Below are 19,194 nucleotides of genomic sequence, written 5' to 3'. Positions count from 1 at the left end.
TCCTGGGAGGCTGAAGTTCCCAAGGTCAGGACTGGAAGCCGCCACTTTACTGTGTCCCCTGCTTGCTTCTTGGTTATTCTGCCTGGGCTCCTGCCCAGTGGTCGGCTCGGGCAAGAGAGGAGGGGAGATGCAGAGGAGGATGGAGCGGGGGAGTGAGGGGTGTTCCGCTGTTTGCACGGAGGAGAGACAGGAATAGTGTCAGGGGTCATGAGGTGTCTCGAGCAGCCCCAGGATGAGGGATCCCTCCACTGCCCCCTTTCTGTCACCCTCTGGCCATTTTTCCCCAGGGGGAATTTGTGAAGAACATCCCCATGAACCACGGCGTGTACACGTGGCCGGATGGCAGCATGTACGAAGGCGAAGTGATGAACGGCATGAGGAACGGCTTCGGCATGTTCAAGTGCAGCACCCAGCCTGTGTCCTACATCGGCCACTGGTGCCACGGCAAGAGACATGGGAAGGTAGGTGAGGCGGCCACGAGGCAGGGTCCCACCCGTGAATGGGGGAGCAGACACGGAGGGCAGGGAGCGGGGTGCTGTTGAGGGTGTATTGGCTGTTTATTGAGGCAAAATTCACATCACACAAAATTAACCATTTTAAAGCGTACAATTCAGTGGTCTTTAGTACATTCAGTGTCGTGTGGCCGTCACCACTATCCCCCAGAATGTTCCTCACTTCAAAATACAACCCCATACGCATTAGGCAGTTACCCACATCCCCTGCAACCACGGGTCTGCTTTCTGTCTCTATCGGTTTACCTATTCTGGACGTTTTATATAAATGGAATCATATAATGTATGACCTTTTGTGTCTGTATGCTTTCACTTAGCGGAGTATTTTAGAGGTTCATGCATGAAATCAAATGAAGTTATCAGCACGTCCTTTCTTTATATGGCTGAATAATGCTCCACTGTCAGTATTTACCATAGGTTATCCATTCATCTATCGATGAACATTTGGGCTGTTTCCATCTATTGACGATTATGAATAGTGCTGGTGTGAATATGTGTGCAAGGATTTATTTGAGCACTTGTTTTCAGTTCCTTGGGGTGTATACCATCCCCAAGGGGAATTGGTGGGTCATGTGGCAACTTTATGTTTTAACTTTTTGAGAAATCACCAAACTGTTTCCATGGCAGCTGCACCATTTTACATCCCCGCCAGCAATGCAGGATATATATTCACTTTTAACCAAGGTGGCTATTTTTGGTAATTTTGTTTTGCTTTTGTGTAGGATGATAAAATATTTTAGCAATTTTTAGAATTTCTAAAATGTGTGGTTTTTAGAAAATGTCATGAGAAAAGTCTCCATTATGATCGTCACTGGTTGAGCATTCACAGGCTGGAACGTGTCACTTGGTGTCATTACCAAGCTACTGTTACCTCCCTGAGGTCCAGGATTGCGCAGTATTGCATATGGATTCTTAAATGACTGGGGACTCCTCTTTTCTATTTTTAAATAATTTGTGATTGCCTACTAAGATAAATGCCCTAGTTTATTTTCAGACCCACATAAGTATTGATAAATGGGTGGTGTCTGATGCAGTGTTTAGAAGCTCCACAGAAATCATTGCCCCTAACTCAAATAGTGCTCTTGGAAGAAGTGATGGACAAGGAGAGACAGATCTGCAGCCAACCCAGAGAAATCTCTGAGATTCTGGCTCTGGAAGTCTTTTCATCTGAACAGCGCAGACAGTTCAGTCCCAGCTCCTGTCTGCTTCTCCTGGAGAGACCTGTGTGCTGATTTTCTTACAAATGGAACTACTGGTCGGGAGGAAGCTGGAAGGAGAAGTCCTTCCTTGCCAGAGTCGCTGGAAGTCAGCCACAGGCTCTGACAAACCTACGTGCATTCCCAAAGTCTGTGCAAAGAAGAATATCTGCATTTCAGAGTTTGAAAGGGAATTAGAAATCCAGTCCAACCTTCCTCCTTGACAGATACTGGCCAGGAGAGTTAGGAGAGAGTGAACTGGGCCACGTGGCCAAGCTGCCTTAGCACCCTGGCCTCCCCTCGCGCCACCGCCAGGGGAGACTGCTCAGGCCTCAGCACCATCACCGTAACCCTCCTGCTTTACTCGGGCTTTAGCAGACTGTGTCACTGGCTCACAGCAGATCACTTGAGACACGCTGGAGGGGCTGGGAATGGTGACTTCTAGATGGCAGCACCTGGATGGCTGCAAGAAGGAACAAGTCAGCCTGATAACGAGGAAGAAGATGGTGAGCACCTGTAGTCCCAACTGCTCCAGAGGCTGGGACAGAAGGATCGCTTGAGCCCAGGAGTTTGAGGCTGCTGTGAGCTATGACCGTGCCTTTGAATAGCCACTGCACTGCAGCCTGCGCAACATAGTGAGACCCTGTCTCTTAAGAAGAAAAGGTTTTGGTACATAAGAGAAAGTGACCTTCAGTTCATGGAAGGTGCAGCTGTTCACTCTAGGTGGCAACAAGACAGGATTTCTTTGAGTTTTTCTTATGGTTGGTATTACAAAAACACAAAGAAAAAAACAGGTGTTCTTTAGGTACTTATTTGACTAACAGTTACTGAATATGTCTGACTATAATAAATATAGTCATTCCTTGTATTAAAATGTTTTTAATTTTTAAACTGTTTTGTGGAGACACGCTCTCACTGTGTTGTTGCCCAAACTGGTCTGGAACCCCTGGCTTCAAGCGATCCTCCCATCTTGGCCTCCCAAAGCGCTGGGAATACAGGTGTGAGCCACTGTGCCCGGCCACGGCACTTGGTTATCAAGGAGAAATTGACCTGTGACATTATTCTCCCTTGGTGTGGATGTTTTACCATTTTCTTGATTGCAGAACAGAAACATAATGGATTATATGTGTTGCCTAAGTGTGACATTGACTTCTGCACAGTTAATACTTATTAAATTCATATATTTTTATCTTTACAGTTAACAAAGCATTTGTGTCATGAGGCTTGATTTTTAAAAATGATATTCTTTGTTTTAGGGCTCCATTTATTATAATCAAGAGGGCATCTCTTGGTACGAGGGAGACTGGGTTCACAACATCAGAAGGGGCTGGGGAATAAGATGGTAGGTATGAGCACTGCCGCCTATGGGTCGGGTGAGAAAGTGTTTGCAGGCCCAAATAATGTTCACTTCGGCTGTTTAAAGATACGGTGCAGAAAATGCAGAGAACACATTTTTTCTTGAAGCAGAGTGGAATATTTAAATTAATCCCAATATAATCTCCACAGTGATTATATTCTATGGAAGATTTAGAAAAACACCCCGTTAAATGATATCTAATCATACTCTTTCAATTTTATTTATTTATTTATTTATTTATCATTTATTTATTTAGAGACAGAGTCTTACTCTGTCGCCCAGGCTAGAGTGCAGTGGCGTCATCATAGTTCTCTGGAACCTCAAACTCCTGGCCTCAAGCGATCCTCCTGCCTTGGCCTTGCAAAATGTTAGGATTACAGGCATGAGCCACTGCACCTGGCCTGACTTTATCATGTGTAGAAGTTGCCTTTCTTTGTTTTCTATATTAATCATGGATCCTCCAGTATTGTATGTTTTCTGAAGAATGTTGACACATTTGCTTGATTTTAGATTGAACTGATAGAGTCAAATATTTTAAGGACTAAAACATTTTGGGGCAAAATATTAACTCATAGGCCGGGCGCGGTGGCTCACGCCTGTAATCCTAGCACTCTGGGAGGCCAAGGCGGGCGGATTGTTTGAGCTCAGGAGTTCGAGACCAGCCTGAGCAAGAGCGAGACCCCGTCTCTACTAAAAATGGAAAGAAATTAATCGGACAACTAAAAACTATATAGAAAAAATTAGCCAGGCATGGTGGCGCATGTCTGTAGTCCCAGCTACTCGGGAGGCTGAGACAGGAGGATTGCTTGAGCCCAGGAGTTTGAGGTTGCTGTGAGCTAGGCTGACACCACGGCACTCTAGCCCAGGCAAAAGAGTGAGACTCTGTCTCAAAAAAAACAAAACAAACAAACAAACAAAAATATTAACTCATCATCATCTGATAGGGAATTATTTTTAAAAGATCTTAAAACCCCAGTCTTATCCACTTTGTCACTTTATTAAATAATCAGAAGGTTTAATCAAGTGATTTATTCTGCTCCCTACAATGATTATTTTTACCTACCACATGCCTGCCCATTGAATTTAAATCCAGGGAAGAGTGTATGGGTACAAGGGTTGGATTTCTTCAAAGGTGGGGGTGAGGAGCAGAGTTTAAAAGAAAGTCCTGAAGGTAAATATGTGTGACGTAATTGTTTTCCATTGCTTTCTTTTGTCCTAGTTACAAATCTGGAAATATATATGAAGGCCAGTGGGAAGACAATATGCGCCACGGGGAAGGAAGGATGAGGTGGCTGACAACCAATGAGGAGTACACCGGCCGGTGGGAGAGAGGGGTCCAGGTACGCGCTGGCCAATTTCAGCTGCTCATACCCAGATGGGGATGCTCTGCTGTCCTCAGCACGTGTGTTACTTGGAATGATATCGTACAGTAATCTGAAATTTATGCTCTGCTAAATTTAGAAACTCAAATTGCTATGTACTGGTCTCAGCTGTACTTTTATATCATGGTTTTATTACTTAGTTTTCTCTAGTGGTCTCACACACAAGCTAGATCCCTCATATAAGTGGAATCACACAGTATTTATCCTTTTGTTACTGGCTTATTTCACTCAGCATAATGTCCTCCAGATCCATCTGTGTTGTAGCAGGTGTCGGGACTTCTTTCCATTTTAAGGCTGAATTATATTCTATTGTGCGGACAGACCACGTTTTGTTCATCCATTCATGTGTTCACGGACACTCTGGTTGCTGCTACCTTTTGGCTATTGCGAATGATGCCGCTATGAACATGGAGTACAAATATCTGTTTGAGCCCCTGCTTTCAATTCTTTTGGGAATAACATTCCAAGTTACAGATATTATTGTTGAAAAAATTGTATGTGTATTTTTATATACCTATAATGTTTATTTATTTATCAGAACAGGGTCTCGCTCTGTTACCCAGGCTGGAGTGCAGTGGCCTGATCATACCTCACTGTAACCTTGAACTCCTGGGCTCAAGTGATCCTCCCACCTCAGCCTCCTGAGTAGCTGAGACTATAGGCACGTACCATCATGCCCAGCTAATTTTTAAAATTTTTTGTAAAGATAAGGTCTCACTATGTTGCTCAGGCTGGTCTCAAACTCCCAGCCTCAAGCGATCCTCTTGCCTTAGCCTCCCAAAGTGCTGGGATTACAAGCATAAGCCACCTTTCCTAACCAACATGTTGATTTAATATGTATGCTGTATGTGCTTAGGGAAAATACAGATGAATTCTCAAACCTAATTCGTGGTTACCTCTGGAAAGTGGGATTGAGGAGGGGGTACTTTTTATCAATCTGTATATTAAAAAATTAAAACTTAAAATAATAATTAAAATAATCATTATCAAGTCAAGGAAGTTGTATATACTATCTTCGGTCTTTACAGCCAAGCTTCAGGATAGGTGTTATTTCTGTTTTATAATTGAAGAATTTAGAGGGCTTAAGTAATTTGCTTTAGATTAAAAGACTGGTTAGTAAGTATCTGAGCTGAGATTGAACCCAAGTCTGTGTGACTCCAAAATCTATGTTCTTCGCCTCTTCAAATTGTCATCATATTTGTACTAATTTTGGGTGGATTCAGATAAAAAGAGCAACTATTTTGAGCATTTCTGACGGCAGTTTGCTTCTTTTCAGAATGGTTTTGGAACACACACATGGTTTCTAAAGAGAATCCCCAACTCCCAGTATCCTTTGAGAAATGAATACGTAGGAGAGTTTGTAAATGGCTGTCGTCATGGACATGGCAGGTTTTATTATGCCAGTGGAGCCATGTATGAGGGAGAGTGGGTTTCCAATAAAAAACATGGCATGGTGAGTACAAACCTGTGAAGATTATATTTTAAAGATCATGTAAAGCAACTGAAATACAATATATCATTTTCTATCTAGTAAATTGCATTGTCCACTGTGCATAGGATAACTTACTGTTTTGTTTAGGTGATTACATGAATTTTAAAGTATTTTCAACATTGTCACTGATTTCCTATACATTTAGTGGTTATTTAATTTGTTTTTGTTATGAGTATGTGTGAGGGTGGTTTTGGTTGCATGTAATAGACGATCTAGCCTATTCTGCCATTTATAATAAAGAATAATGTGGGCTTCAGGGTTAGTTTGATTCAGTGATGTCACGATTTCTCTTCCATCTGCACAATATCTCCCACCATGTCAGTTTCACTCTTGTACTGCTCCTCCCTCATGACTGCAAAACGGCTGCTGTGGTTCCAGGTTTCACATCCACATACCACACTAACTAGAAGAAGAGAAAAAACACTTTGTCCCAGAAGCTCTTTACAAATGTCTTTTGTTTCAGAGCTGAACTGGGTCATTTGTCCACCTCTAAATCAGTAAGTAACTGACTATTGGCCTGGCTTTGACAAATATTAGTACCAGGAGAGTTCCTATTGTGTGATGGGCACTCCACTGGTCACTATCAAAGTTTAATAGGACACATTCTGTGATCTAGAGGTGCTTAAAGTTGAGAAGAGGTTGTGGGGCAGATAGAGAGGAGAAGAGGAAGAGGAGGAGGAGGAGCTGGAGAAGAGAGAATTTACGCAGCAATGTGAGACTCTAGGTGCCTGATGTGGACTAAGTGTGTATCTTCAAAACAAACAAAAAGCTCCAAACCCTTGAAAAAGCTATTGATGTACATTTACCAATATCTTTCTATAATAAGAAAACTTTCTAAACTTGCAAAAAGTAATTTTTCTATCTGCAGGGCCGATTAACTTTTAAGAACGGGCGTGTGTATGAAGGTCTGTTTTCCAATGACCACATAGCAGAGTTTCCAGATCTCGAAGTTGAATTCATAAGTTACCTGGACCTGTGTTCGGAGGTTTCCCAAAGGGGAAGGCCACACGGATCTTCCATGAATGCCGGTAGGGAGCCTCACCTGTCAGTTGAAAACAAGTTAGTTTTTTATCTGTGGAGTCCACGCATGAAAATACTTCCAAAAACAGAATACTAATACTTCAGAAAATAGAAGTTTCCTGTGAACAGTTGCTTTCTTAGTAGGTTTTTTGAATATTCTTATATCACACTTCGATGGAAACCCATTTTTTTTTTTTTTTTTTGAGACAGAGTCTCACTCTGTTGCCTGGGCTAGAGTGCCGTGGCGTCAGCCTAGCTCACAGCAACCTCAAACTCCTGGGCTCAAGCGATCCTTCTGCCTCAGCCTCCCGAGTAGCTGGGACTACAGGCATGCGCCACCATGCCCGGCTAATTTTTTTCTATATATATTTTTAGTTGTCCAGCTAATTTTTTCTATTTTTAGTAGAGACGGGGTCTCGCTCTTGCTCAGGCTGGTCTCGAACTTCTGAGCTCAAAGGATCCACCTGCCTCGGCCTCCCAGAGTGCTAGGATTACAGGCGTGAGCCACCGCACCCAGCCTGGAAAACCATTTTGATACAACATTGAAAAATTTTACCATTGCATTTCATAATCACCACCTATGTTTGCATCACTTGCTAGAAATCATCAGGAAGCTCGATGGCAGTGAGAGCCATTCTGTGCTGGGCTCGAGCATCGAGCTGGATCTAAACCTGTTGCTGGACATGTATCCTAAGGCAGACCAACCAGAAGAAAAGAAGCAGGTAAAAACCTTTCTGTTGTTATCAATGTAGTCCTGGAAAAATACAGCTGGTGACGGCTACCACGTACTGAGTGTCTGTCATATGCCTGATGGATGCTTTACATATATTATCCCGTTTATGAGTGAACAACCCAGGGCCTCAGAGCCCACCCGGGTCCCTCTAGCCGCACACGCAGATGGGTCTGCAGGCCCAGGCTGTGGCCACCACCTCCTGTGGGACATTCATTTTGCTTTGTATTATGTGGACTGCTAGGGTTCAAAAGAAATTCATTCAAGCCCTTAGACATCATTAGCAATCTAGAAATTCTTAGAGAAAATTACATGTACTTGAACTTCATTTGATTAGCAGCTGGAAAATTACAGCCACCAAACTACATTTTGGTACGACAGCTCCTGCTTTGACTGGAGTTGGAATGATTCTTTGCTGAAACTGTTGCTGAAGGCGGCGTTTCCATAAGAGAACCACTGATTGGTACCTGAAACTGCAAAGCATCCTTGCCCCTTTCTGCTCCCTGTCGCTGCCTCACTGCCTCCATGCCCAGGCTGGCCCCAGCTCTTTGGGCCTCAAAAATGATGACCGTCCCCACCCCCATCCTCCTATTTCTTGCCTCCGGACCAACGCTGTAATTCAGGCTCTTACTATCACTCACCTCTGCTGCAAGATTCTTGTTAAAAACAGGAATCTTTATTACTTTCTCTAATTACAAAAGTAGTACGTGATACTTGCAGAAAATACCGATAAGGAAAAGAGAATCTCCACCCAGACAAAATCTGGTGATTGTCTTTCTAGATTTTTACTCTGCAGACATGTATAGAAGGGGGATCACGGTGTTCATATCATCTCTATTTTCATGTAGTATTTGATGATAGCTATTCAGTGCCATTAAGTATTCTCCTACAATATAATTTTAGATGAATAAACTAACACATTGATTTACCAAAAGAGGAGGGATCATGTTGTTTCTATTATTTCCCTGCCACCAGCTAAATTATAGATATCATTCATTTTCTAGTTTGGAATTCTGTGTCAAAATATGTGGGTCTTATAAAAATTTTGTATTTTAAAAATATGTCTTGACTGTTTTATAATTACAAAAGTAACACATGCTCTTATAAAAAATTCAAATATTATGTAAATATGTGACACAGAAAGTGAAAGAATTCTATAATTCCACACTTTATGAATACTTTTAAACATTTTAAATGACTATACAATATTTCATTATATGGACATATGGCAATTTAGTTAGCAAATATTCCATAGTGTTTTTTTTTTTACTTTTTGTTTTGAGATGATTTCAGACTTACAAAAGAATTACAAAAATCATACAGTTTCCAGCTACCTTTCGCCCAGCTTCCCCAATGTTATCATCGTATAAAACCATGGTATACTTATCAGATCCGAGCAGTTAACCTTGCTACACTAGTAACTAAACCACACACTTTGCTTGAATTTGGCCATTATTTCTCCTAACGCCCTTTTCGGTGCCAGGATTCGACCCAGGATCCCACTCTGTGTTTGGTGTCTGTCTCCTTAGCCTTCCCCCATCTGGAACAGTCCACCTTTCACTGCCTTTCATGATCGGAGACTTTTGAAGAACACTGGTCAGCTATTTTGTAGAATGCCTCTCAATTTGGGTTTATTTGGTGTTTTCTTATGATTATTTATTTATTATCTGTTATTGGTATCATTTTGACAAAATGTGGGTATTTTTTTTGAGCCAGAGGCTCTGGATTGTTCTAGTTTCAGCCAGAACAAGCTCAAGCAAGCACGGAGCGGTCCTCTAAGCCTCCGAGCTCTCCTTTCTCATCCACACAGTTGCCTCTGCTGTCAGTTCCATGTACCTAGTTGGTATTCAGGGCCTGCTGTGATCCAGCGCCAGCCCATCTTTCCAGCCTCCATCGGTTCCCCTCCTCACCGTGAACTCGCATGGCAACAACACGAACATGGTGGCACTTTGCTCTGGGCACGGTTCCAGATGCCTTTAATTCGCTGAGTCCTTCCAGCAGCCTCTGGGGCAGGGCTGTGGGCGTGCCGCATTGCACATGAGGGACTGAGGCAGAGAGAGGTGACAGCCTTGCTCCAGGGCATGCAGCCCTACTAGCATTCTGGGAGCACCCACCCTGGCTGCCCCCAGGCCCAGCCTCCCCTCGGTGTCTGCTCTCCAGGGAGTCCTGTGCATTTTCCCACTCTCCCAGGCTCAGTTCTAGTGCAGCGTCCTCCAGGGAGCTGCTTATTTAAAATCCATCTCTCCTTTCCCATGGCTCTGTCCCAGCGATGATACTTCCTTATTGTGCGTATATGTCTTGTCTTTTTTTCTATATTTTAAGCTCCATGAAGACAAATTCCATGTTGTGCTCTAGAACAATGCTTTAGATGGGGAAGACTATAAATGTCTATACAATTGAATTGATTTTTAAAATGCAGGAATTAATACTGAGAGCATCAGATGCCTGATGCCGCTGCCCAGCTAGGGCTTTTTTGCTTCCCTGGGGACCCCAAATACTGTTCTTTGCGTTCTCTGAAGTTTCATTTATGCTGATGAGGCATGGGGTGAGAGGTTTTGGAGCCCAGGACAGTGTTCAGACTGCAGGGCTGCATGTGTGGGGAATCTGGGGCAGCGTAAGGGCTCCGGGGGCCTGAAGAAAACACCAGAAGGTGAAAGGGATGGAGAGGAGGTAACAAAGCAATCAGTGTGAGTATTGCGTATTTCAGACTCTCAGCCTTAAGTATGATGTTAGCTGCGTCGTTTCTGTACGTGCCGTTTACCAGGGTAAGGAGCTTCTTTCTATTCCTATTTGCTGAGGGTGTTTACCATGAATGGATGTTGAATTCGGTCAAATGTATCAATTGATATGATCATGTGGTTCTTTTTTGGATTATCAATATGGTGGATTACACTGATTGATTTTTCAAATGTCAAACCAGCTTTGCAATCCCAGGACAAACCCCACTTGGTGTTTGTGTATTATCCTTTTTATGTATTGCTGGATTCAGTTTATTTTGTCAAGGATTTTTGCATATATGTTTATGAGGGATATTGATCTGTAGACAGCACAGTTTTATTGCGGCTCTCGAGACAGGCTGCCATCCCACAGCGGTATCAGAAGAATTCCATTTTCCAGATAACAACATATTTATTTACTGTTGGTCAGAAATTGCATTCTATTGACCTGGCAGAAGGAAACATCTATCAAGCTCTTAGGTAAGAGGTAAATGCCATTACTTTACATGTGTTATGTCATTTATTAGAAAACAGGTGTTGTGTCTTTTACATTTGTGCTTATTATGCAGGATTAAGATATGCATAATTACTTCTTTTCAGGCAGAATATGCTATCTTAAGAAATATTACAGAATTAAGAAGAATCTATAGCTTTTATAGCAGCCTAGGATGTGATCACTCTCTGGATAACACCTTTCTGATGACAAAGCTTCACTTCTGGAGATTTCTAAAAGATTGCAAATTTCATCACCACAAAATAACTCTTGCTGATATGGACAGGATATTAAGTAGTGAGTATTCTAGGTCCTTCGCATCTTATGGCTTAAAGGACAGTATAACATCGTATCACCTGGAAACCAGTTAAGAGATATTGAGGGACTGGGAAGGCAAACGCTGGGAGAAGTGTTCCAGAAGTCAGCATATGGTCTTGTTCTCAGGGTGCTTGTGTTGTACTTAAAGAGACAATTTTGTGAAGTAACAGCAACAGTTCAAGACTGTGTATAGCAGGGGTCAGCAAAGTGTGGCCTATGGGCCAGATCCAGCCCAGGTCAACCTGTCCTTGTAAACAGAGCGTTACCGGAACACACCACCATGCCTGTTTGTTGCGTATCGTCTGTGGCTGCTTTTGCCCCACAACACCAGTGCTGAGCGATTGCGACAGAGACTGTCTGGACCACCAAGCCTAATACAGTTAACATCCGGCCCTTCATAGAAAAGTTTGCCTACCTTCTCCTACCGCTGTCTATAGTAAAAAAGCACTAAATTGTCAGGTCAGAAGGAGGGAGGATCAGCGAGGGCTTGGAATAGTCTAGAAAAGGCTCTAGGTAGTCTTAGGATTGGTCTTAATTTCAAGTTAGAAAGTTCATATGATAAATTCAACAGCTTTGAAGGTTTTACTCCTTTCAGCTGAATTCTGAGAGGTAGAACTGAAAGCCTCAAATTATCTACTTGAAAAACAAAATATTAAGCATTTGAAAAATACATAAAATCCACTTAGCATTAGCGCATGAATCAAACTGTGGCTCAGACTACTCTGAAAAACACTTGGACAAGATATCTTATAAGTTTCTTGTACAGTAACCAGATAGAGATCTTTTACCTGGGACTTATTTTTTACCTGGATGTTTATGTATGTTCAGTGTATTCTCGAGGAAGTAAGTACTCCATTGTATTCAGTTCTTTGAATTGGGTACCAGGAGCAAATCCAATAGAAGGCTCTAGAAAATACTAGGCATCCTCTCCATTTTCTTATTTTAGCCAATAAGGACATACCAGTTGAGGACATTCATTGTCCATTTACAACGATACTTCTGAGAACATTTCTGAACTATCTCCTGCAGTTGGCTCACCACATTCACCACAGAGAGTTCCAGTAAGTACCACCGTAAGGAGACGGGGCAGAGCTAACCTGGACTGTAGTTATCGTGTTGTCCTCTTTTCTTCAACAGTCATTGTTTTTTACATAGTCTTGAAATAAAGGACGAAAAACAAAACTTTTCCGCAAATATTAACCACCAAGCTATGAGATACCAGACTAAAACTTTGAAAACCCTTCACATCTGAGTTGTTTCAATATTGCAAATACCTCTTGGAGTTTAATTCAGAAATAAACCTACTCTTCCTTTTTAGGTCAGAATCTCCTGTATGTCTTACAGCAAAAGTAATATTATATCTTTTTTTTAAAAAAACAAAACTTTTTGTTTTGAAATAGTTTTAGATTTATGGAAGTGTTGCCAAGTGAATTAGTACCTATATAGCCTTCACCCAAATTCCCCGAAGGTTAACCTCTTACATAACCATGGATGTTTATCAAAAGTAAAGAGTGAACACGGCTATAACTGCACTGACTAAATTATAGACGCTATTAGGGTTTCCCCAGTCTGTCACTGATGTCCTGTTCCTGTTCCCAGATCCAGGATCCTACACGGCACTTTGCTGTCTCGTCCTCTCAGTCTCCTCCAATCTGTGATAGTTTCTCAGACTTTGTCATTTGTGACCTTGACACTTCAAAAAAGACTGGCCAGTTATTTTGTATAATGTCCCTTGATCTTGGCTTGCTGATGTTTTCTCATGACGACACTGAGGTTGTGGGTTGCGGGGAAGAATGCTGTGGAGGTGAGCTGGCCTTCTCATCATACTGTGTAGGATGCCCGATGTCACTGTGTCTTATTACTAGTGATGTTGACCTTGACCACTCAGCTAGAGTGGTGTCAGGTTTTTCTACTGTAAACGCACTATTTTTCTCTTTCTATACTCTAGTCGTTAGAAGCAAATTATTAGATCTAGCCCACACACAAGGAGAGGGGAATTAAGTTCCAACTCCTGGAGAGAGGGGTAATTACGATCTCTTTTTAATCACAGGGATAGAAGCCCATCGCTTTTTTTGTGTTTTACAAAACTGATGACTGAGAACATTCATCCAAATGCCTGCCACGTCAAAGGTAAATACAAAAACAATAGGATTATATTTACCACCATTTTTTCAAAATATAAATGTGTAATCATTTTTTGAATGTTGTATTTTTAGGCCGTTTATTCCGTGAGCAACAGCGGACGCTCTATTCAATGAATTACATTGATAAGTGCTGGGAGATCTATCTCGCTTACTGCAGACCACACACAGCTCCGCCCCACGAGCCAACAATGAAGATGAGACACTTCCTCTGGATGTTGAAAGTAATCGCTTAAGTTTGATATTGGTTTTATATTTATAGGCATTTTGATTTTAAAGAAAGGCAAGATATTCTAGCTATCATATACAAATAAGGAGGTAGAAATCTGGGGTGAATTTTCCTGGCCATTGAGTCCCTTTTGGCAGAAGAGAGTGATTCAAATGGTCTGTGACGGAGGAAGGAACAGAAATGGGTCACCTGCCTAAAGTGCTCACACATAGGGGAAGAGGATGGCCTGTTACCTATGGTATCGTTACTCCTGCACACCTGGGAATTTAAAGGAAGATGAGGGAACATTTATTCTATTTTATGGAATGAAGTGTTTCCCAATCCCAAAATCACAGTAAAGCCAATTGAAATCTTTAAAAAAATAAGGAAAGGAAGGAAGATGGGAGGATGAATGTCATTTTAAAAAATTATTGTTCATTAAAAAAGTAATTTTTAAAAGTTATTCATTTGGAAAATAGTGATGTCTTATTTATACAGTGGTCTCATACCAATTATTGGTAGTTTTTCATTGCATGATACTTTTGATTTATGCTTGTAGGAATACAAATGATGAAATTAGAAGAATTGAATGCTAATGATAGAGTGTTTTCCAAAATTTAACACTGTTGTATACACTGACAAAAACCTAGTGTCTAACTATAGGAAAATAGTTGTTTAAAAGTATGTGATCTGGGGGGATGGAATATTATACAGCTGTTTATTCACCTTCATGGTCATTTATTATGCAGGAACTAGGTCATCTGTCCCTGCAGGGTGGGTCAGCCACCCTGAGTTTGGCTGCCTGCATCCTCGTGGTGGTGTCTAACATGCTCTTCTTTCCCCCGCACTTCCAGTAAGTGGTAGTCAGAGTTAGTGTTTTGTTTCTGACACAGCCACAGGTGGTTCTGTGTCCTTCTTACTGCATCACATCAGGAAGGTTCCCTTTCCCCGACGCTGAGACCGATCACTGGGTTCGCATGGTGTCGGCATGATCCTCCCATTAGAATGGTTTCCATAAACCTCTCCCTAGTGGCTTTAGCAACCCCCAGTGGTCATTGCTAATGACCATTATTTCACTAGGAGTTGCACAATGGTAAATTTCTAATTCTGTCATTTCTTCTGCATTTATTAGCTGCGAATCTTAAAGAAGAACTTTACTTGTATTCATCAGATATCTGAGTACTCTGAAATACAGTCCATACAGGAGAGAGAAATGTTTTATGTTTTCATTTATTTTCAGAATAAGTTGATATCCTTGCAATTCTTTGAAAGTGACTAATGAGCTTTAAAAAATATTAATGCCTGGATTTATATAATTTGATGTGTTTCAATCCATTGCAGTCATTTTTATTATTTTTTTGGGACAAGGTCTCTCATTCTGTCGCCTGGGCTAGAGTACAGTGGCATCATCATAGCTCACTATAACCTCAAACTCCTAGCCTCAAGTGAGCCTCCTGGCTCAGCCTCCTAAGGAGGTGGGACTACAGGTGTGCCACCACGCCCAGCTAATTTTTCTATTTTTTGTAGAGATGGGGGTCTTGCTTTGTTGCTCAGGCTGGTCTTAAACTCCTGGCCTCCCAGCCTATAGAGTTGAGTTAATATTTCACACCTGGATCATCTACACCCCCATTTTCTATGTCTGTGCTTATGCCAAAAAAATGTTTTACTAATAGAGGGACTAAGGGAGGGACAGAGGTAAATACCAGTATAAATTCAGAATGCTTTTCAAAACTATCAGTTCTTGAGATATTAATTTCTGGTACATTTTCTTAAATTGTTGTATTGATATAAACTGATGTTAAAATATATAGGCTGGGTGTGGTGGCTCACACCTGTAATCCCAGCATTTTGGGAGGCTGAGGTGGGAGGCTCACTTGAGCCAGGTATATATAGCTGTTTGTAATTATAGATAGTTATGGTTTGGTTGGTTCTTTTACAGGATTTTAAAATGATAAACAAAGAATTAACACCAACCAAATTTGTGGAGGTAATAGCAGAGGATAATCCTTTCATATCTGATGGAATTGACAGCAATTTTGAACTTGAGGTTTGTAAAGAGTCCTCACAAATGATACACATTTGATTTAGGCTGTTTGTTTTGCCAATGAAAATAATCTGAACCCAGATTCCTGAAACTATATATTCTTGATTGCATTAGAAAGTAGAGGTTAATGTTAAAAAGAAGGATATTTCAGATGTCAGGAAGTAATGATTAATAAGAAATGAACACCTAAATCAATCACTGGTCCACCACCAGTTGTGTCAGGGTGAATGAGACCCTCTGTGTTTTCTTGTATTTCAGTTGGTTTTCCTGGAATTCTTTGAAGCCCTCTTAAGCTTTGCACTCATCTGTGTTACTGACGAAATGACCAAATCGTGTGTGAATGTTCCAAATGATGATTTGTCTGGAAACAAATATTCAAATATTTACACAGCAACAAATCAGGTAACAAATATCTTAGAATTTACAGAACAAGAAATGGTTTTATTCTTGAATGGTTACGCCTTCATCAAAACTATCTTGGGCTTTTGTAACCTTCTAGGAAGTAAGTTAAAACTTAAGAAATAATTTGTCAGTTCACATTTTGAAAGGAATGTACTGGTGTTTTTTCTTTTTTAAGTTAGGGAAAATGTGTTTCCTGGCCCTGGCCCATGAAGTAGAGTCCCGAAGGCTGGGGTGCACACCGACATGCTAGGTGGACCACTAGACCAGATTAGACAACCCGAGGTATTTTATTATGAAATGTTTTCTGTATCTAGCGTTGTGAGAGTGGAAAGCCTGTCCCAGAGCAAATTTTTCAAGGAACAGTTTCTGAATGCACAGGAGATGCTAAACAAGTCCCCGAGGACAGGGCTTGCTCACAAGGATGGACACTCCAGGCTTTGCTGTGACACGCTGGCAGAGCAGGGATGGTGTTGGCAATTTATGAAGGATCCAGCCGCTGGGTCAAATTGAGACAAATCAACTTTCGATGGGGGTTTCAGTCTGGTGGGTTCCAAGGATTTCTGGTTTTTGAGACATGCATTTGGAGCCACAGGGGAGAGTCTGGGGGGGCCCCGTGAGCCCCACAGCTGGAGAATTCTTCAGAGCTGTGCACGTGAGCAACCTTCTCACTGTTGTCCAAGGGGCATCTCTTACCACAGATACCATGGATATGACTTGGATTCTTTGTGGGGAAGCTGGGGACTTCCTGTTCAATCTCAGCACCTCAGCATTGGGCTGAATACTGGACAGCGTACTGCTGCAGCATGGAGGTCCTCGGTTAAAGGCTGTTCTGGCGGCTCTTGACAAAGCTTAAAAAGCAAGACTCAAAAGGATCAAACTATTTCCAAGTAACTTAGAACAAAGCAAAAAAAAAAAAAAAAGGAATGCTAAACATTTGCAACACTCAACAATGTAAAATTCAGAATTACAGCATCTCATGATAACATCTAATGTAAGGAAGCAGCAAGTCTGAACTGTCATGAGAAGACACGGTCAGTAAAAGCACACCCAGAAGTGACAAAAATGATAAGACAAGTATGTTCAAGGATGCAGAGGAAAGCACGAACATGCTAAGGAGAGCTATTACTGATGAAAAACACTCTGGATGGACTAAACAACAGATTGGACTCCACAAAAGAAAAGATTAAACTTGAAGACACAGCAATAGAAACTAAAGCACACAGAAAAAAAAGGCTGGAAAAAAATAATCAGTATCCTCAGGCTGTGACACGTTAAGCAGCCCTAATATATGTGTAATTCACATCCCAGAAGAAGAGAGGAAACAAAAAAATTATTTGAAGAAATAATGGCTGAAAAATTTCCAAAGTTTATGAAAACCATAGATCCACAGATCCCAGAAGCTCAACAAATCCCAACAGAGGAAATACAAAGAAGACTATATCGAGGAACATTATAACCAAAATTGCTCTAAAGACATGTAACATACAGAGCCACGGAGATGGGAATGATAACAGACTTCCTGTTCCAGTGGAGCAGCATCTTGAAAGTACTCAAAGAAAAAAGATCCTGTCTGCCTAGAATTTAATACCCAAAAAAAGGTCTTTCAAAAGTGAAGGTGGAGACAGAGAATTCTGGAGGGATGGCAGCCTGAAGCACCAGGAGGCTGGCTCCCTGCCTAGGCAACAATCATACTAGCAGAATCTGTTTGTGTAACTCTTTGGAACTCTGGAGTTTGTTGGAGGCTTGTAACTTCCAGGGAGAAGTTTCAGAGGTCAATTGGGGTTAATTTCGGTCAACTTCAGCTCTTAGCCTAGCAGCGGCTACCCACCCGACGCTGTCAGCACTGTGTCGGGCAGCTGTGCACCTGTCCCTGGAGCAGCCTGCAGGCAGTTTGTGGGAACCAGGATAGGCAGCAGGGACCTTGTCCTCCAAATATTTGGATTTGTGTTCTGATCACTGGTTTTCTGCTTCTGATTGCAGAGCTGCCGACACAGAGCAGGCAGCCATCATTGTACCCACTCCCTGCATTTGCAAGCTCTTCTCCATGATTGAAGTAACTTTCAGAGAATTTAAAGGGCCAGCATTCGCCACCCCTACCCCTTTCATCTAAAAAATTTTTTTCCCCTTTAGGAGCCACACATTGAAGACTAGGACATTCAAAAGCAACTACACATATGGGGGAAGTTAGGAAGTCACGGCATGCCCAGAGAAAGGTGAAGGCTTGTAAAAGACCTGAGAAGATCTTAAGTTTACACCTTAGGCTGATCCTCAGCATAGAGACGGCCTACATTCACTTAATTAATAGTTATAAAAAACTCTGATTCCCAGAGTTACCACATTATTAGATTCAAACATTCAGTTTTTACCAAAAAGCGTGAGGCATATAAAGAAACAAGGAAGTGTGCTCCATTCAAAGGAAAAGGTAAACCAACAGAAACTGTCCCTGAGAAAGACCAGATGGCAGACCTATGGGACAAAGACTTTAAAACAACTACTCTAAAGATGCACAAAGTTCTAAAGGTGTAGAGAAAGTCAAGAAAATGATATATGAACAAAGTACAAATATCGACAAAGACATGGAATACCTATAGAAAAATAAAAAAATTCTTGAGCTGGAATGTATAATAACAAATGAAAAATTCATTTGCAGGATTCAACTGCAGACTTGAGCAGGCTGAGGAATGAATCAGGGAACTTGAAGATAGGACAACTGAAATTATTGAGTCTGAGGAACAGAAAGAAAAAAGACTGAAGAGTGAACAGAGCCTCCAGGACCCACCATCAAGTGGACCCACATATGGATTGTGGGAGTTCCAGGGAAATACAAATAAAAACCTCTTCACACCCATTAGGTTGACTACTCTCAGAAGGATGTGGAGAATCTGGAAGCCTTGTGCACTGGTGGTGGAAATGTAAAATGGCACAACCACTGTGAAAAATGGCAAGTCACTTCTGGGGATATACCCAAAAGCACTGAAAGCGGGGTCTTGAAGGGGTATTTGCACACCCATGTTCACAGCAGCATTACTCACAATAGCTACAATGTGGAAGCAACACAAATGTCCATTGACAGATGAATGGATAGGCGAAAATGTGGCTTATTCAGACAATGGAATATTATTCTGCCTTAAAAAGGAAGGAATTCTGACCTATCCTACAAGATAGATGAATCTAAGACATTA

General features: G+C 41.6%; 1 protein-coding gene across 1 annotated transcript in view; it reads left to right on the top strand.

Annotated features, from left to right (window-relative positions):
* LOC105806011 (radial spoke head 10 homolog B-like) overlaps positions 1-19,194 on the top strand; it is a 42,901-nt gene that overhangs the window by 9,931 nt on the left and 13,776 nt on the right. Inside the window, exons 4-15 of the mRNA XM_012639025.1 lie at positions 288-461; positions 2,965-3,050; positions 4,285-4,405; positions 5,724-5,900; positions 6,808-6,967; positions 7,560-7,681; positions 11,007-11,196; positions 12,164-12,278; positions 13,268-13,347; positions 13,434-13,582; positions 15,506-15,613; positions 15,869-16,012. Coding sequence (XP_012494479.1) covers positions 288-461; positions 2,965-3,050; positions 4,285-4,405; positions 5,724-5,900; positions 6,808-6,967; positions 7,560-7,681; positions 11,007-11,196; positions 12,164-12,278; positions 13,268-13,347; positions 13,434-13,582; positions 15,506-15,613; positions 15,869-16,012 — 1,626 coding nt within the window. The remainder of the gene's footprint in view (positions 1-287; positions 462-2,964; positions 3,051-4,284; positions 4,406-5,723; positions 5,901-6,807; positions 6,968-7,559; positions 7,682-11,006; positions 11,197-12,163; positions 12,279-13,267; positions 13,348-13,433; positions 13,583-15,505; positions 15,614-15,868; positions 16,013-19,194) is intronic.

The sequence above is a fragment of the Propithecus coquereli genome, unplaced genomic scaffold (assembly GCF_000956105.1).
Source record: "Propithecus coquereli isolate 6110/MARCELLA unplaced genomic scaffold, Pcoq_1.0 Scaffold137, whole genome shotgun sequence".
NCBI lineage: Eukaryota > Metazoa > Chordata > Mammalia > Primates > Indriidae > Propithecus > Propithecus coquereli.
The sequence above is the reverse complement of the archived record's forward strand: the minus strand, read 5'-3'. Positions and strand labels throughout refer to the sequence as shown.